This window comes from Erinaceus europaeus, chromosome 7 (assembly GCF_950295315.1).
Source record: "Erinaceus europaeus chromosome 7, mEriEur2.1, whole genome shotgun sequence".
Classification (NCBI taxonomy): Eukaryota; Metazoa; Chordata; class Mammalia; order Eulipotyphla; family Erinaceidae; genus Erinaceus; species Erinaceus europaeus.
Window position 1 is genome coordinate 47,861,643 of NC_080168.1, and position 18,127 is coordinate 47,879,769.

An 18,127-nucleotide genomic window follows, 5' to 3' on the forward strand; every position below is an offset into this window, starting at 1 on the left:
ATGGTTCCCAGTCATGCACCTATAATACTTACTCATGACATAATCTCTTCTCCAGAGTCTGCATATGAAGGATGAATGCTTTTATTGCTTCTGTGTCTGTGATTATCCCCTTGTATATGTTATGCTAGGGAAAAAATAAAAACAGGGTGAATGTGTTGTTTAACCATTAATTCTTCTATATATGTTCAGAAGGGTTTATACATGAACATGAGGGGAGGCTCCAGTTCTTACCACAGAACTGAAACTTGTCAAACATGAAATCCAGGGCCCAGGCAATGGCACATCAGGTTGAGTGCACACAGTACAATGTGCAAGAACCCAGGTTCAAGCCTCCACCTGCAGGGGGGATGTTTCATTGACAGGAATCTCTCCATCTCTATCTGCACTTCCCCCCTCTCAATTTTTTTCTCTCTCTCCTACTAAATAAAGAAATAAACTTTTAAAATAACTTGAAATCCCCTGAAAAAAGAATGTTGGAAAAAATATAAAAATCACTGAGAAGACAAAAGCTAAAGAACTTTAGTCTGACCAGGCTTGCTGCTTGTAATCTATCTATCAGAAAAGAACATTCTAGCATTCACAATATCAACTGTTTTTTAATAAATGGCATTTGGCATTAAAAAAAACTGGAAGGTCCAGGCAGTGGCACACCAATTAAACACACACAGTACTCAGTGCAAGGATACGTGCAAGGACCCAGGTTCAAGCCCCAGCTCCACATCTGCAGCAGGGACACTTCAGGAACAATGAAGCATGTCTATAAATGTGTATCTTTCTCTCCCTCTCTCTATCCTCCCTCCTTTCTCAATTTCTGTCTGTCCTATTGAATGAAAGAAAAGAAAAAAAGACTGCCAGAAACAGTGGATTCTTAGTGCGGACAGCACCAAGCCCCAGAAACTGAAGGCGAAAGAGAGGAAAGAAAGAAAGAAAGAAAGAAAGAAAGAAAGAAAGAAAGAAAGAAAGAAAGAAAGAAGAAAGGAAGGAAAAGAGGAAGAGAGAGGGAGAGAGGGAGGGGGGAGGGAGGGAAGAAGAAAGAAAGGAAGAAAGAATTGGAGGCATCCAGAAATTAAAAGATGCTTAATAAAAAATCAACTTAAAATTAGTAATTTACTCATATGCATATTCTTCTAAAATACTGATATTTTCATTCTCTATCTACAAATATTTGATCATAAGAATAAGTCTATTCCTACCAAGAGATATTGGAGCTGAAGGGTATGGATTTGAACAAGTAGTCAGATACTTCAGCCAAATATCAATTCGACCATGTCTCTTCTGTGTGACGCTGGATAAGGAATAAATTATCCTTTTTATAACTCATTTTCCCCTCTGTAAGATAAGGGTAACAATAATCAAATGCAGCTAAGAGAATTAGAATGATAAAACTAGAATTAGTAAGTTTCTTAGAATGAGGCTATTATTATCACATAGGCTGCATCTGATTTCCTTTCAATGTTGTTGACACTGTGGGCATGGGTTTTCTCTCAGATCAATTTCAACAGGCTTTTCCTTCAAGTATGCAGAGGAGAAACATCAGTATTTTAATCCACACTGAGAGCTTAACTTATTAAGTGGGATGATGTTTATTTTCTAATGCCAAAGCCTGTTTTTTATTTCATTTTTTTTTTCAAAAATTGTTTCTTTTTCTTTCTTTTTTGTCACCGTGGCTATTGCTGTGACTTGGCACCTATGGGGCAACTCTTTTCAAAAGTTTTAAGTGTTCTTGTTAACATTTTATCTGTGGTTTTTTTTTTTCACTTTTGCTTTCTTCAATTTATTTCATCATTTCTTTTAAGATGCACTAACTTATTTTATGGAGAAGGAGAGAGAAAGAACACACATATGCGTAGTACTGAGGGTCAACACTGGACGTGCAGGTGGCTCACTGGCTGAGCCAGCCCCAACCACATTTTATGTTGTTTATATGTTGTTATCAGTATGGATTTCAAAGGAAGATTTTCCACTGAATACTTATTCAGACACAATCATTTTCCAACCTCTATTTTTGTTTTATTTTAATTTTTAAAATATTTTTATTTTATTTATTTATTATTGGATAGACAGAGAGGAATTGAGAAGGTTGCGGGAGACAGAAAGGGAGGACAGGGAGACACATGCAGCCCTGCTCCACCACTCATGAAGCTTTTCCCCTGCAGGTGGGGACCAGGGACCTGAACCTGCAACCTTGCACACTGCAATGTGTGCACTTAGCTAGGTACACACCTCCTGGCCCCTCTATTTTGCATTTATCATCAAGAAATCAATGAACTGGAGTCAGGGAGTGGTGTACCCAGTAGAGCATACACACTGTCATGCAGAGGACCCAGGATCTAGTTCCTGCAGGGGAGAAGCTTCAGGTGGAGGAGCACTGTTGGTGGTGTCTCTCTCTGCCCCTCCTCTTCTCCCCTTTCTCTTTATGTCTCTCTGTCTCTATCAAAAATAAATAAAAAGGGTGGGAGAAAGGAAGATGACTCCCAAGAGCAGTGGGTTACTTTTTGCAAACACCAAACCCATGTGATAACCCTGGTGATAAAAAGCAAGTCAGCAAACCCTTGCCTCCAAAATTGCTGAGACAAACTTCTGACAATACACTGAATGGTCCTAGAGACTCATTTCCTTCCCATTTTTGCTAGCTTAGCAGAGAGGTTAAATGGATTCATTCAAAGAGAAGACAATGCTGACCTCACTGTGGCTGACCTGCAGACTGATTTCTCAGGCCTTTCTTTTACTGAAACTGGAGAGCAATATGCACATTCACTGATGTGAATTAAGCCCGGGTCCCTTAATGCATTTCTTGCTAGTAGAGAAACTATCTTCCTAGCTTCTCTTTAGCTAACCTGTGCCTCTGTAGTAGGTGAAAGGGCAGGACGTAGGTTCTTCCTCTCCTTGAGGGCACTCAATTTAAACAGGCTGTCTCCCCACCACAACCATCTCCTCTACCACAACCCTGACTGAGGAATAGTCAGCATGTACTCCAGATCCTGGCTGTGCAGCATGAGTGTCTGAGGAATGCGCATCCCCTTGTATGAAAGTTTTAGAATCCTCACCCCCTTTTGAAGACTACTTTCTGTATTTGTGTAGCTATATAGAAACGGGTAAAAGGAAGAGATAAGAGGAAGCCATATGTTCTCTTTTGCAACAGGTCTTACTTCTTAATCTGGGGCCACAGTTCAGTTGTGGGATTTTTGACAAGTGATGCAGTGAGTTAAAAAAAAGGGGGGGAAGGGGGGGAGTTTAAGTTTTAGTTTATTAGCATATGTTTAAAATCACAACTCCTGCTTAACAAATCAGCGGTGTTAATTCAACCCTCATACCTCTCTCTTATTTTAACAGTTTATTCAATCAGAACTTTTTTTAAAGAAGTGTCAATGTCTGAAGAAGTTACTTATGCAGATTTAAAATTTCCAGACTCCCTTAAGACTGAAAACATTGAAGCATTTGAAAACTTTGAGATAAAAGGTAAGATTTTGAGCGATGGATATATTATAAGGGTGCAAATAATGTATAAAGGATGGTAGAAGTGTAAAAATAGATAGAAGCCCTGCATTTTAGGTCAGAGTGAATTCACAATGACTTTTAGTTTTTTTTTTAATTTTTTTTGTTATCTTTATTTATTTATTGGATAGAGACAACCAGAAATCTAGAGGGAAGGGGGTGATCGAAAGGGAGAGAGACAGAGAGACACCTGCTTCACCAGTCACAAAGCTTTCCCCCTGCAGATGGAGACTGGGGGCTCAAACCCAGGTCCTTGTGCATCATAACATATGCGCTCCACCAGGTATGCCACACCTGGCCCCGACATTTTGAGTTTTTAAAAATCATCTCTAGGGTTTCACTGCTTCATGCTGACTTTTTCAGATAAAAGCAGAAAGAGAAAGATAGAGATGGAGAAATAAAGGACACTGGCACAGTACCCACGCTTCCTTTAATGCCGTAGTGGCTGCACTTGAATTTGGGCAATGCAGATGGCAAAGCTGTGCACTACTGAAGTGAATTGTTTTTGCTGACCCTGATTTGTATTGTTGATTGTTTCTATTTCCACTATAGCTATCAAATAAGCCTAGAAAAAATAACCATAACAGTCATTGATAAACACCTAAAACAGTCTTTAAAAGGTTATATGCATGTTGCTATTACATTCAAGACAGTTAGAATTGAATAATGTTTCATGTAACTAAATTATGAAAAATTTCAGATGACACTTTGAGACCAGGAATATCTATTGCCTGGAATGCCATGGTTTGTGTCTTCTATTTTTAGAAATAAAATGCTAGGATCTCTCTATATTTATATCTGTTTCTCTCCCTCTCTCCCTCTCTCTCTCTCTCTCTCTCTCTCTCTCTCTATATATATATATATATATATATATATATATATCAAGTATATTTTAGCCTAAAATTTATCCTACTTGGCAATATTTTCTCAATTTATTAAGACACAGATAAAGTTAAGTTAAAGGACCTATTTAGAATTAAAGGAAAAAGAAGATAAAGAATAATGGAAGAGTGAGCCTGGGAGGGAATAAATTGCTGGTCTCTAAAGCATATGAGGTCCTGAGTTCAATCACCAGTATCGCATGTGATACTGATGCACTGGTTCTCTACCTCTCCTTCTCTTTCTCTCTTCCTAGTAAATAAATCTCTCTTCAAAAATAAAAATTAATACCAATTGTGTGAACAAAAAAAACATTCAAACTGTTTCTAAATAAAAAATATCGGAAGTTATAGGATGGCCACACAATCCCAAAAATCTAAAAATCTCTATCATACTCATAATCCCATATTACCCCTAACCTTTGACTTCAGTTCTTTTTACCTAATCTGTCCCAGCATGTACACCAGTATGTTTAAGTCTAAAATTACATAAAGAGTAAGACTATAAAACAGAGGAAGTTGGTAGAAACAGAGAAATTAGGAAAGAAGTGTGCCCCGGCCTTCGGGGTTGTCGACGGAAACCTGGGGTAGGGGGCGAGAGAATGGAGGGGACAAGAGACACGAAGAACGAGAGCAAGACAGGTTTCTGATCAAGCTCTGAAAATTTTACTTTGCAGTCACAATTTATGCACAAACAAGGAGGAATTTCTGCTAAGGTAGTGGGGGAGGGAGGTGGGTGAGCAACTTTCCAAACAGTTAGGTGGTAATCGCAGTTACAATGATTGGAATGTCCGCTCACAATGATCGGAATGTCCGTTCACCGGTTATGTGAGAGACTTAGCTAAAGGTTTTGGCTCCCGGCAGAAGTGGAATAGAAGAATTCTCACTTTATTTGTTTTCCCCATCAAAATGAAACAGTATTAGTAACTGTACTATATACAGAACTTTATTCTAAAAGTTTGGGCCAACTGATAAAATGGTATCATCATTCGTCTTTATAAATCTTGAAAAGTACAGCTTATCTGTAATATATATATGCATATAAATATATATATGTATATATATATGCGTGTGTGTGTGTGTGTGTGTGTGTGTGTGTGTGTGTGTGTATTTCTTTTCCTTTCCAACCAGGGTTATCAATGAGTCTCAGTACTGGCACTATGTATCCACTACTCCAGCTGATCATTTTTCCTTTTTTTTAAATTTTTTTATTGGGGAATTAATGTTTTATATTCGACAGTAAATACAATAGTTTGTACATGCATAACATTTCCCAGTTTTCCATACAACCCCCACTAGGTCCTCTGTCATCCTTCTTGGACCTGTATTCTTCCCACCCACCCACCCCAGAGTCTTTTACTTTGGTGCAATACGCCAATTACAGTTCAGGTTCTACTTCTGTTTTCTCTTCTGATCTTGTTTTTCAACTTCTGCCTGAGAGTGAGATCATTCCATATTCATCCTACTGTTTCTGACTTAGTTCACTTAACATGAATTTTTCAAGGTCCATCCAAGATTGGCTGAAAACAGTGAAGTCACCATTTTTTATAGCAGAGTAGTAGTATTCCACTGTGTATATAGACCACCACTTGCTCAGCCACTCATCTATTGTTGGACACCTGGGTTGCTTCCAAGTTTTGGCTATTACAAATTGTGCTGTCAAGAACATATGTGTACATATATCTTTTTGGATGGATTTGTTGGGTTCCTTAGGGTATATCCCCAGGAGAGGAATTGCAGGATCATAGGGTATGTCCATTTCTAGCCTTCTGAGTGTTCTCTAGTATGTTCTTGACAGAGGTTGGAACAACTGACATTCCCACCAGCAGTGCAGGAGGGTTCCTTTGACCCCACAACAACTCTAGCATTTGCTGCTGCTACTTTTTCTGATGAATGACACTCTCACAGGAGTGAAGTGGTATCTCATTGTTGTCTTTATTTGCATTTCTCTGACAATCAGAGACTTGGAGCATTTTTTCATGTGTTTCTCGGCCTTTTGTATCTCTTCTGTGGTGAATATTCTGTCCATGTCCTCCCCCCATTTTTGGATGGGGTTATTTGTTTTCTTGTTGTTGAGATTTGCAAGTTCTTTATATATTGTGGTTATTAGCCTCTTGTCTGATGTATGGCATGTAAAGATCTTCTCCCATTCTGTGAGGGGCATCTTGGTTTGGGTAGTGGTTTCTTTTGCTGTGAAGAAGCTTTTTAATTTGATGTAGTCCCATAGGTTTATGCTTGCCTTAGTCTTCTTTGAAATTGCATTCATTTCATTGAAAATGTGTTTAAAATGTATGCGGAAAAGAGTTCTGCCAATATTTTCCTCTAAGTATCTGATAGTTTGTGGTCTAACATCCAAGTCCTTGATCCACTTGGAATTTACTTTTGGATTTGGTGAAATATAGTGGTTCAGTTTCATTCTTCTGTATGTTTCAACCCATTTTTTTCAACACCATTTATTGAAGAGACTCTGCTTTCCCCATTTAATAGTCTGGGTGCTGGGGAATTATATAGATGCAATCACATCTGCCAGGCTGTCCCTTCAGGTTCTGCCATTTCCCAGGAGAGTTAATATGGTCTTCTCAAGTGCCTTTCCCAGGTTGTCCCCTCAGGCTTTGCCACTTCCTGCAATATTCTCATAGTGCCTTTTTCAACCAATCCTGTCCTGACACATCACTCCTGGTTGTTGCCCTATAAAGCCCTCCTACTTCCTCTCTCTTTCTCTTTCTCTCTCTCGCCTGGTTTTTTACCTCAGTGATGGAAGGGTGGTACGCCTAGAGGGGGACGGCCATTTTTGGCAAGCTCCACGTGGCCTGAACCACTGCGCTTTGACTGAACCCTGAGGTGCCCATGTGAATAAAGGATTGTGTTTCCTCTCTGCTTGGATTCTCTCTCCTCCGTGTCCCACCACCACAGAACGACAGTCTGGCCACCTTTGTCAAAGATTAGATGTCCATAGGTCTGGGGGCTTACTTCTGGGCTCTCAATTCTATTCCATTGGTCAGTATGTCTATTCATGTTCCAGTACCAAGCAGTTTTGATGACAGTGGCCCTAGAATACAACTTGAGATCCGGGAATGTGATGCCTCCAGTTCTATTCTTTCTTCTCAAGATTGTTTTGGCAATTCTAGGTCTTTTCTGGTTCCAGATAAACATTTGTAGCATTTGTTCTATTCTCCTAAAAAGTGTGCTTGGGATCTTGATGGGGATAGCATTAAATTTGTAGATGGCTCGAGGTAGTATATTCATTTGGATGATGTTAATTCTCCCAACCCACAAATATGGAATATCTTTCCACTTTGTTGTGTCTTTTTCAATTTCCTTGAGTAGTGACTCATAATTTTCAGTACACAAGTCTTTCACTTCTTTGGTTAAGTTTACTCCTAGATATTTTATTGTTTTTGTTGCTATAGTAAAAGGAATTGATTTCTAGATTTCAGCTTCTTCTAACTTAGTGTTTACATAGAGGAATGCCACTGACTTTTGAATGTTAATTTTATAGCCTGACACCTTACTGTATTGCCTGATGGTTTCCAAAAGCTTCTTAATGGATTCCATGGATTTTTCTATGTATACTATCATGTCATCTGAAAATAGGGAGAGTTTGACTTCTTCTCTTTCTATTTGTATACCATTAATTCCTTGTTCCTGCCTGATTGCTATCGCAAGAACTTCCAACACTATGTTGAATAGTAATGGTGATAGTGGGCAGCCTTGTCTAGTACCTGATCTGAGGGGAAATGCTTCCAGTTTTTCACCATTGAGGATGATGTTGGCTTTAGGTTTGCTATATATATACTCCACTATCTTGAGGAATTTTTCATCTATTGTCGGGCTGGCATTGCAACACAGAGAGAAGACCCAGGGACTAAGCTCATAGTGGCAAAGCAATACAAATCTTTATTTATTCAATCACTCCAGAGTTGGCCCTTTAGGACACCTGGCTAAGCCAAGTGGCGCCAACCTCAATGGCCAGAGTCAGCCTCTCAGTCAGCCCACCTGGCCTCCTCCAGGTTGGGACAAGGAAAAAGAAAATACAGAAATGGAACTGGCTTGACAATACAATACATAGTTAGTAAAGGGGAGGAGAAAAGCAAAGAAGGGCCAGGAAAGGTATGGACATCCCCAGCAACTGTTACTAGGGGTTCAACTGGTAGGATTAACAATAATGGCCCGGAGGCAGGGAGTGTCTTGAGAGTAGAAAAAAGATAGATCAAAGGAATGGAATCAGTGGGAATCTTTCAGGCAAAACAATGATTATGTAGATAGTTCATATTATCAGGAATGCAGGGTGCTTTGTGAGCTCTACCAAGCTCAACTACATCCGCACAATTTCCAGACAATCTATTCCCATTTTCTGTAGTGTTTTGATCATAAAGGGATGTTATATTTTTGTCAAAGGCTTTCTCTGCATCTATTGATATAGCCATGAGGTTTTTGGTCTTGCTTTTATTGATGTGGTGAATCATGTTGATTGATTTACCTATATTAAATCAACCTTGCATGCCTGGGATATACCCCACTTGGTCATGATGAACAATCTTATTAATATACTGCTGTATCCTGTTGGGTAGAATTTTGTTCATTATTTTATTATCTATGTTCATCAGAGATATTGGTCTGTAGTTTTCTTTTTTGGTTGTGTCCCTGTCTGCTTTTGATGTCAAAGTGATGTTGGCTTCATAGAAGCTGGAAGAAAGTAGTCCAGTGTCTGGCAAATGCTAGAAGAAGAAGAAGTCCAGTGTCTTCAGTCTTCTGGATGACTTTTAAAAGTAGAGGTATTAGTTCTTCTTTGAAGGTCTTGTAGAATTCATTTGTAAAACCATCTGGTCCAGAACGTTTATTTTTGGGAAGATTTTTGATAACTGCTTCAATTTCATTAGCTGTGATGGGCCTGTTCATTTTATCTACTTCCTCTTTACTTAGTTTTGGAAGTTGATAGGTATCTAGGACATCGTCCATTTCTTCCAGGTTCTCTAGCTTGGTGGCATAGAGTTGTTCATAGAAGCCATGCTGATATGTTGAATTTCTACGGTATCTGTTGTGATATCTCCTCTTTCATTTACTATCCAATTATTTTGGGTCTTTTCCCTTTTTTTTTGTGAGTCTGGCTAAAAGTATGTCAATTTTCTTCACTCTTTCAAAGAACCAAAATTTACTTTCATTGGCCTTTTGTATGGTTTTCTCATTTTCAATATTATTAATTTCTGCCCTAACCTTAGTGATTTCTGTGCTTCTGATTGCTTTAAGTTTCCTTTGTTCTTCTTCTTCTAGGTCTTTAAGATGTGCAATCAGGCTGTTTATTTGTGCTTTTTCTTGTTTCCTAATGTGTGCTTGTGTGGCTATGAACTTCCCTCTTAGTACTGCCTTAGCTGTGTCCCAAATATTTTGATAGCTTGTGTCTTCATTTTCATTGAACTCTCGAAACATTTTGATTTCTTCCTTTATTTCCTCTTTGACCCAGTAGTTGTTAAGGAGTGTACTGTTGAGCGTCCACATTTTCTAATGATTACTAATCTTTTGTTTAAGTGTTAGTATAATTCCACTGTGGTCTGAGAAGATGCTTGGGATGATTTCAATGCTCTTGAATTTGCTGATGCTGTCTTTGTGGCCTAAAATATGGTCTGTCCTTGAGAATGACCCACTTGGGCTTTATTGAGTAAAATGTGTATTCCAGTTTCTTGGGATGAATGACTCTGAAAATGTCCAATAGTTCTCCTCATTTAGCTCCCTTATGTCTTTATTGATTTTTCTGCCTGGATGATCTGTCAAGTTGAGAGAGTGGGGTGTGAAGTCCCCTACTATGACTGTGTTGCTATTAATATGTTGCTGTAGCTCCTCCAGTAGATGTTTGATTATTTAGATGGCTTCTCATTGGGTGAATAGATGCTAAATATTGTTATGTTCTCTTGATTGACCCCTCTGAGCATTAAGTAGTGTCCATTACTATCTTTTTTAATTTTATCTGTTTTAAAGTCTGTCCTCTCAGATATAAGAATAGCTATTCCTGCCCCTTTTTTGTGGGCCATTGGCTTGTATGATAGTTTTCCATCCTTTCACTTTGAGTCTGTGTTTGTCTTGTTGAGTTAGGTGGGTTTCCTGTAGACAGCATATTATTGGGCTGTGTTTTCTGATCCATCTTCCTACTCCATGTCTTTTAATAGGTGAATTCAGGCCATTGCTATTTATTGATATCAATGATTGAAGATGTTTTAATGCCATTCTTGTAGATTTTTAGAGTGTTCTGATATATGGCCTATTTATGGTGGCCTGACTGTTTAGAGGAGAACTTTAAGAACTTCTTTCAGGGAAGGCTTTGTGTTAGTTGATTCCTTCAACTGTTGCTTGTCTGAGAAGATTTTGATGCCTCTATCTAGTCTGAATGACAGTCTAGCAGGATACAGTAGTCTCGGTTGAAAGCCTTTCTCATTGAGTATATATCTTGTCATTCTCTTTGTGCCTGTAGTGTTTATGTAGAGAAATCTGCTGCTGATCTTATGGTTTTTCCTCTGTAGGTGACTCTTTGTTTTTCTCTTGCAGCCTTCAGGATCATTTCTTTGTCCTTATTCCTTTCCATTCTAAATAGGATGTGTCTTGGTGTCTTTAAGTCTAGGTTAATTCTGTTTGAGACCCTGTGAGCTTCTTGAACCTTTATGTCTTTGATGTTATCTAGACTAGAGAAGTTTCAGCTATTATGGCCCAAATAATGCTTTCTTCCTCTCCCTCTCTTTCTTCCTCTGGTAATCCAATAATGAGTATATCATTTCTTTTGAAGTCATCCCATAGGTTTATTTTGTTGTTTTCAGTATCTCTTAATCTCTTTTTGAGATCTCTTACTTCTTTTTTTGTTGTCTCTAATTCATATCCTCCATCTTGCTAATCTTGTCTTCAGCCTCATTTTTTCTTTCTCTCTCCCCTCTACTGTTTTCTGGAGTTCCTCTGTTTTGTTACCCCGTTCTTATAGCGTTGTAGCTTGTTCAGCTAGTTGTTTTCTTAGCTTGGCTATTTCAGCTTTCAGCTCTATAATAACCTTGAGCTTATTAGTGTTTTCTTCCAGGGTCTCATTTGTTGTTTCTGCATTTCTGATGACAATTCTTTCAAACTCTTTACTCACTCCTGTGATTATTTCCTTAACTGGTGTTTGGATGTTGACCTCATTATTTTGTGCTTCACCCTTTGCGGGGCTTTAAGCTGGAATCTTGTCCTGGTTCATTTCTCCAATATTTCTTCTTGTTGCTTAAACCATTTTATATATTGTTATGAGGTCCCTCTCTCAGTACTTTTCAAATTACTGATCACTCTTGCCTGGATTGACTTGTGTCTAAGTAAGGTAATTAAAGGGTTCACAGTTGTGGAAGTTAACAGTTGTTTCAATAGTATTTTAATCCCTGATTTGGAGCTCAGTGGCTTAAAAGCCTTTTTGTTCTATTTCTTCCCTGTAGGCTATGGGAGCCTGAGGACTTTTAAACTATAAGTAGGCTTCTTAGCTTAATCACTGACTCCTGATCAAGAGATAAAGTGGGGTAGGACAGAGATTATCCAGTGGTTATGCAAAGAGACTTTCACAGCCCCAAGGCTAGGCCACTGAGGTATAGATCTTCTACTGAGTTACCTGGTTAGTTCTCTGTCTCCTGGTGTCAGCACAGGGCCTCCCTGCTGCTGCTCCTGATTCTGAGGGCAGTAGCAATGGAGACTTAGAATTGCACTTGGGGAGTCTCAAGGGAGTCCTGTCCTCCCTTCAGCTGTCCCCTTGTTGGTGAAAGAGACTGGAAGTGGTGTCTCAACTGATAAACTTCTGGACTGTTACCAGCCACTCAACCTCTCCTTAGTCTTCTCTCTGTCACCAGTCACATGTGTTTGAACTCACCAGTGATTTGATGGGTTCCTGAAGTTGTTCTAGTCCTGTCTTGTTTTGGTTCCAGGGGGTCTCCTTTGGTATTCCTATTTGATCCAGGAGACTTCCTTTTTTTTCTGTTGCATTTGATAAGAAGAGAGAAACTGAGAGGAATGGGAGAGATAAGGAGAGAAAAAGAGATACCTATAGACCTGCTTCACTGTTCATGTAGTGTCCCCCTTGTAAGGCAAATGGGAGCTTAAGCCCGGGCCCTTGAGTATGATAGTATGTGTGCTCAACTGGGTATGTGGGTGCTCCACCATCCAGCCTCTAACACAGATATTTTTAAGGATAGGAAGCTGAATATTATACATTATTTTCTACAATTTCCCTGCATGTATTTTTCATGTATTATGTAAGAGGATGCTCACATCAGCTATTTACTACACCAACAATGCCCTGTGTACTGTCACATACTTTTTTCATTTCCTGTGCCACTAATCCATGTTATTTTAAATATCCACTTCAGAAATTCTTCCATCAACTAAAATACTCTGTTTTAAATATGTTTATTATTAGTGATTTGGCATTGGTTTTCATTATTATAGGGTTTGTTGGGGATAGATAGCATAATGGCATAACCATTATCTAAAGTTCAATCCCCCTGTACCACCATAAACCAAAATTGAGCAGTGCTCTGGTGTGTGTGTGTGTGTGTGTGTGTGTGTGTGTGTGTGTGTGTGTGAGAGAGAGAGAGAGAGAGAGAGAGATTTAATATATAGTTTATTTACTATTTTTATAAAAGTTTCTTTTTTTGTTTTTTAAAAATATTTATTTACTATTGGATAAAGATAATTTAGAAAGAAATTGAGAGGAGATAGAGAGTTGGGGAAATTGAGAAATGAGAAATGAGAAATTGAGTTGGGGAGAGAGAGAGACAGACAGACACCTGCAGCCCTACTTCAACACTTGTGAAGCTTTCCCCCTACAGGCAGGGACCAGGGGTTTGAACCTGGGACCTTGTGCACTGTAATGTGTGCACTTAACCAGGTGTGGCACCACCTGGCCCCTTAATACACAGTTTCTTAATAAAAACAATTATAATGTCCAGGTGTAGTTTTGTGTGTGTGTATAATAATTCACTATTCCACCACCAATGATTCCCTCCCCTCTAATGGTCACCACAGTTTCTGCAAAGAATAAGAGACCCTTTTTTCACTTTATTGTAAGTTTGTTTGCTTTAGTTATCTATTTTCCACATATGAGTGAAATCATCTAGTAGTTGTCTTTCACCTATTTACTTAATTTCACTTAGCATAATCATCTCCAATTTTCCTCAAGATTTTTGAACTACATATTTTTACTGTCTTTAATGTTCTTCCCATGAATTCTGTACAGTGATGGTTTTTCCATTTTGTTTTATCAGAACACTAGTCAACTCTGGCTTATGGTGGTGAAAAGGGATTGAACCTGAAACTTTGAAGTCTCAGGGAGGAGAACCCCCTATTTCCTGACTTTTTATTTGTTTATTTATTTTTAATTAATTTATTTATTTAAGAAAGGAGACATTAACAAAATCATAGGATGGGGGGGTACAACCCCTCACAATTCCCACCACCCAATCTCCATATCCCCTCCCCTCCCCAATAGCTTTCCCATTCTCTGTCCCTCTGGGAGCATTGACCCAGGGTCTTTGTGGGTTGCAGAAGGTGGGAGGTCTGGCTTCTGTAATTGCTTCCCCGCTGAACATGGGCATTGACTGGTTGGTCCATATTCCCAGTCTGCCTCTGTCTTTCCCTAATAGGGTGAGTCTCTAGGGAAGCTGAGCTCCAGGATGCATTGGTGGGGTCTTCAGTCCAGGGAAGCCTGGCTGGCATCCTGATGGCATCTGGAACCTAGTGGCTGAAAAGAGAGTTAACATACAAAGCCAAACAAATTGTTGAAGAATCATGGACCTAAAGGTTGGAATAGTGAAGATGAAGTGTTGGAGGGTACTCACTGCAAACTCTAGTGTACTACTGCTTTCAGGTATATATTTGCCCTAGTTTATGGATACCTGTGAATATATGCTCTATCTCCTAGAACCTGGTCTATATCTAGGTTTTGGGACTTTGTTAGGAAAGGAAAGGTCTTTGTTATGAAAGGAAAGGTCTCACCCGAGTGATGAAGCTGAAGGGTTGTCATTCCACACCTGAAGTCTCTGGGCATAGTCTGAAGTGAAGCATGCTGGGGTGGCACTCATTTTGTTGATTAGGTTGTGATCAGCAGATGCAATATTATTTGATAAGAATTGGGAGAAGTATATGGGAAAGTGGGCCCTACCCTAGGGTCCCAGGACTGGGGGAAGTTTAGGCTCTATAGTGGAAATGTAAGGTTCCTGCTGTCTTAGGGTTCAAGAAGACAATGGATAGTTACTGTTATCATCACATTATTTGGTAATTGGGTTAGCTTTGAAAAGTCCCTTTGTTAGACATACAATCAATTTTCCCCCTCTCATATTAATTAAATAGTGATTTATATTACTACAATTTAATAGGTGTGTACATAAACACCATTCCCATCACCAAAAGATTGTGTCCCATCCCACCCACCTGCCCGCAGCCCCACCCCCACCCCACCCCCCCGCCAGCTCATGGCACTGAACCTGAGGCTTTAGAGCATCAGGTATATGAGTGTCCTTGCATAGTCATTATGCTATTTATGCATAACCAAAATGTTACCATTATGCTTAAAAATCCTATCCCAGGGAGTCTGGCGGTGGCGCAGCAGGTTAAACGCATGTGGCACAAAGTGCAAGGATGGCCTTAAAGGATCTGGGTCTGAGCCCCGGGCTCCCTCCCCACCTGCAGGGGAGTTGCTTCACAAGTGGTCAAGCAGGTCTGCTGGTCTTTCTCTCCCTCTCTCTGTCTTCCCTTCCTCTCTCCATTTCTCTCTGTCCTATCCAACAACAACGACATCAATAACCACAACAATGTTACAACAAGGGAAAATAAAGAAAGAAAGAAAGAAAGAAATGAAATGAAATGAAATGAAATGAAATGAAATGTTTAAAAAAATCCTGTCCCAGGCTGGGAGTATAGACTGGCCTGTCAACACCCATGGTTAGCAGGGAAACAATTACAGAAATCAGACCTTCCACCTTCTGCACCCCATAATGACCCTGGGTCCATACTCCCAAAGAGATAAAGAATAGGAAAGCTGTCAGGGGAGGGGATTGGATATGGAGTTCTGGTGGTAGGAATTGTGTGGAGTTGTACCCCTCTTATCCTATGGTTTTTTTCAGTGTTTCCTTTTTCTAAATAAAAATTTTTTTAAATCATGTCCCTCTAGGTTTTTTAAATGGGGAAACAGTCTGTTTTCAGCTTCACTAAGGAACAGAAAAAGAAGCATTCAACAAAAGTTTTTTGCTAAAATATATGAAAATGTTTTACAGAGGAAACCATGTAGATCTGATGTAACCAAGATCTGGCTGATGGAAAAACACTCAAGACATTATATACAGTCAACTGCTCATGTTCCACAAGCAAACTCTTAGACTATCTTGAGAACAAATATATGAAATTATTTTTTTTGTTACCCCACACTTGTCCACTCAGTGAAATAATACCCAGACTGCCTTTTCTGTTAGTTTCTAGCTCTTCTGTGTCCCTAAATATAGTGTATCTACACTGATTGGTTTACTCACTTCTCTTTTCTGAACCCCAGTTTTGCTTTTTTGTTCTTAAGTCAGTCTATCAGTTAGCACTCTCTCCCTTTCATATCTATTTGTGAGAACTAGTGAGGATGCTAAACAACTATGAAATATTTTTTACATATTCTTTAAAAAAGACTGAATTTCTCTTGAGGTTTTACCAAATACATTCTTTTACTAAGGGCATGTCTAGAAAGAAAGTAAGAATGAATGAATGAATGAATGGATTAATGAATTAATGAATGATTCAAGTTAATACCTATACCATTTCCAAACCTCATTATTGACTTTGATTCCCATAGAGACACCTGTTACTTCTGATGTCAGTCATCACAGAGTCCTGGCTCTTACTGTTTTGTGCTCTCTGCTACTGATTGGATTGGGAATCTTAGGAAGCATGTGTATGTATTACCAGTGCTTGATTTAAAATGAAAATATCTAGAATTACACTTAAAAGTTCTAATCAATAAATAGGGCATTGAATGGTTAGAGGTGATAGGTCCAGCATAGGGACATTTAACAGAGTACTTACCTTCTTCCCCTCACTCCTACATAAAGTAGTTTCTTCTCTAATTTTTACTATTCATTTTTAAATATTTTATTAGTGTTTTAACATTGATTGACAAGATTGTGGGATAAGAGGGGTACAATTCCATACAATTCCCACCACCAGAATTTTGTATTCCCATCCCCTCCATTGGAAGTTTATCCCTATTCTTTATCCCTCTGGGAGTATGGACCAAAGATGAAAGATGTTTATGGGGTGCAGAAGGTAGGAGGTCTGGTTTCTGTAATTTCTTCTCCACTGGATATGGTTGTTGGCAGGTTGATCCATACTCCCAACCTGTTTCTACCTTCCCCTAGTGGGGCAGTGCTTTGAAGTGGTGAGTTTCCAGTTCACACTGATGAGGCTGTTTGCCCAGAGAAGTCAAGGTTGTATCATGGTAGCATCTGAAACTTGGTGGCTGAAAGGCATTAAGGTACAAAGCAGGTTCCAGTGGCTGAAAGAAGAGTTAACATAGAAAGCTGAACAAATTGTTGACTAACCATGAACCTAAAGGCTGGAATAGTGCAGATGAAGATTTGGGGGGTCTCCGTTTTGTAGATAGTTAGTAGGTCAATTTAATTATATTCCAAACGGCCCATGACTATACCAGTGTTGTTTGTTTGTTTGTTTTGTTTTTTCTGAGCATGACATTTGATATACAGGTATACCCATGTTACTGTCTGGGGAAATAATGTCATGGCTGGAAAAAGGACTAGAAAGCTGTATCAGACAAGAAAGTAGCTCCCAAATATGAGAAAGGTGTATAAATATTATTGGCTGTAAACCCCATCTATTTGATTTGACCTGGGGCCCATATTCAGCTTAGCTATGTGACCTCTGCATCCCTGTAGATCTGAGCTCACATTCTGTGGTCATGAGTAGGAACATGCCAACCAAATTTTCCTGGGCAAAGGAGCCCACCAATGTGTCCTGGAGCTCTGCTTCCCCAGAGCCCCACCCCACTAGGGAAAGAGAGAGGCAGGCTGGGAGTATGGATCGACCTGTCAAGGCCCATGTTCAGTGGGGAAGAACAGGAGCCTATCCAGTCTCTGCATCCATGAAGGTCGAGGCTCACATTCTGTGGTCACAGCTAGGGACATTCCAGGCTGTACTAGTTTCAGGACTCATCTTCCTTGGGTAGTAGGTAGTTATGGTTATTGTCAGTGTTTCCTTTTTATAAATAAAAATTATTTATAAACTTTTTAAACGATACAAAGCAACAGAACAAATTGTTTAATAGGTTTTTTAATATTCTTACCATTATTTCTGCTAAAAAGGGAGGTGGTGGGTGTTTTAAGAGAAGCAACATTTTAAAATTATCTTGTTTTCTTTGATATGAAGTTTATGTAACTTCCAAGAAACAAATGGAAAAATTGGATGAATTGCAAAATGTAAATGAAGAACTTCAGGGAAATTTATCTCAACTACTTATGGATAACATGAATAATTCTATGAAGATCAATAACCTCTCTCACACATTGCAAGAAATAACCACCAAATTTTGTCATGAGTTATATAGAAAAAATAAAGGTAATTTTATATTGTTTTCTTATTTATATATTAATTAACAAAACTCAAGGATCACTTGAGAATCAATCTATCATTAACTGGCATCCATGATTTGGGGGAAAGAATTATCTGTGGTCTGTAGGGTTTATTGATATTTCTATGAAAATAAAAGACAA

General features: G+C 39.0%; 1 protein-coding gene across 1 annotated transcript in view; it reads left to right on the forward strand.

Annotated features, from left to right (window-relative positions):
- CLEC12A (C-type lectin domain family 12 member A) overlaps positions 1–18,127 on the forward strand; it is a 28,559-nt gene that overhangs the window by 1,153 nt on the left and 9,279 nt on the right. Inside the window, exons 2-4 of the mRNA XM_016185032.2 lie at positions 3,334–3,459; positions 16,198–16,296; positions 17,784–17,972. Of these exons, the coding sequence (XP_016040518.1) occupies positions 3,369–3,459; positions 16,198–16,296; positions 17,784–17,972 (379 nt within the window). The 5' untranslated portion in view covers positions 3,334–3,368. The remainder of the gene's footprint in view (positions 1–3,333; positions 3,460–16,197; positions 16,297–17,783; positions 17,973–18,127) is intronic.